Raw genomic sequence first — 1275 nt, 5'->3', positions numbered from 1 at the left:
AGTTCAGCACCCCCATCTTCTGATCCACCCCAGCCCTTACCCCCCAACCCTTACCCCCTGCATCCCCACGGAGCTGAGCCGGTGGCTCAGGACACCCCTCAGCAGCAACGGGGGTGGCGGAAGCCCCCACCCCACCACCACTGCTTCCCTCGCCCGTGCCCTGACGGTCACAGCCCCCTCGGACTGGTCCCCACACCCCGGGGAGGTCCCGGTGTCGGAACCGCGAGAGCCCCCCTGTCCCCCGGCTGGGCCCCCCTGTACCCGGGCAGGGCTCAGGGGTGTCCCATGTCCCCCACAGCCCGGCGCCCGCTCACCCGGCAGAACCCCCCCGCTTCGCCCGCCTGAAGAACTGGGAGACGGGGAGCATCAGCTACGACACGCTCTGCGCCACCGCGGGGCAGGTGCGGGGCCGGGGGACGCGGGGGGCACGGGGATGCGGGATGGGGACGGGGGATTGGGCTGGGGGGTGCCAGGATGGGAGGGTGCAGGGATGGGGGGACAGGGATGGAGGTTGGAGGGTGTGGGATGAGGTGCATGTTAGGTGGCAGATTGGAGGGGCAAAATGAGGGGGCAGGGTTGGGGGGAGTGCAGGTTTGGGGGGTGCAGGGCTGGCGGGGGTTGTGACGGGGATTCCAGGACAGAGATTAGTCCCGGGGGTGCGGTTTGGCGAGTGCCGGGATGACAGACACGGGTGAGGGGGGTGTGGATGGGGATGCTAGGACGGCGGTTCTGTCCCTGGGGTCCGGGAAGGCCCCCGAGGGACACGCTTTCCCCCCCAGGAGCTGCCCTGCTCGGGGCAGCGCTGTCTGGGGTCCCTGGTGCTGCCGCGGCCGCTGCCCACCCCGACCCCCGAGGGGGTGCGACCCCCCGAGGAGTTGCTGGAGCTGGCCCGGGACTTCATCACCCAGTACTACGTGTCCCTGCGGCGGTGAGCGAGGGGGGACTCCCACAGCCGGCACGGAGCACCCCCGCAGCAGGCACGGGGCACCCTGCAGCCCCAGAGCACACTATTGCCTGGACCTGTCCTTCCCCAGGGCATCTCACAGCCCCAGGACACCCCATAGCCCCATCCCTGCCCCAAAGCAGCCCCAAATCCCTACCCCTGCCTCAAAGTACTCCCAAAGCCCTATCCCTTTACTGAGACATCCCAAAAGTACCCTGTCCCACAATACTCCCATCCCATTCCTGCCCAGAGTACTCCACATCACCTCCTGCACCCCAGAGTACCCTCATAGTTCCAGACATGCCCTGGAGTGTCCCATATCCCCACCCCTG

At 68.3% G+C, this 1275-nt stretch overlaps 1 protein-coding gene across 1 annotated transcript in view; it reads left to right on the top strand.

Annotated features, from left to right (window-relative positions):
* Nucleotides 1-1275, top strand: part of LOC114071762 (nitric oxide synthase, endothelial-like) — a gene marked incomplete at its 3' end in the record, with an annotated part of 7566 nt that overhangs the window by 1426 nt on the left and 4865 nt on the right. The window contains exons 2-3 of the mRNA XM_027909618.1: nucleotides 299-401; nucleotides 780-928. Of these exons, the coding sequence (XP_027765419.1) occupies nucleotides 299-401; nucleotides 780-928 (252 nt within the window). The remainder of the gene's footprint in view (nucleotides 1-298; nucleotides 402-779; nucleotides 929-1275) is intronic.

The sequence above is a fragment of the Empidonax traillii genome, unplaced genomic scaffold, assembly GCF_003031625.1.
Source record: "Empidonax traillii isolate 1590-97213 ecotype Southwest subspecies unplaced genomic scaffold, ASM303162v1 scaffold2264:size36899, whole genome shotgun sequence".
Taxonomy (NCBI): Eukaryota; Metazoa; Chordata; class Aves; order Passeriformes; family Tyrannidae; genus Empidonax; species Empidonax traillii.
The sequence above is the reverse complement of the archived record's forward strand: the minus strand, read 5'-3'. Positions and strand labels throughout refer to the sequence as shown.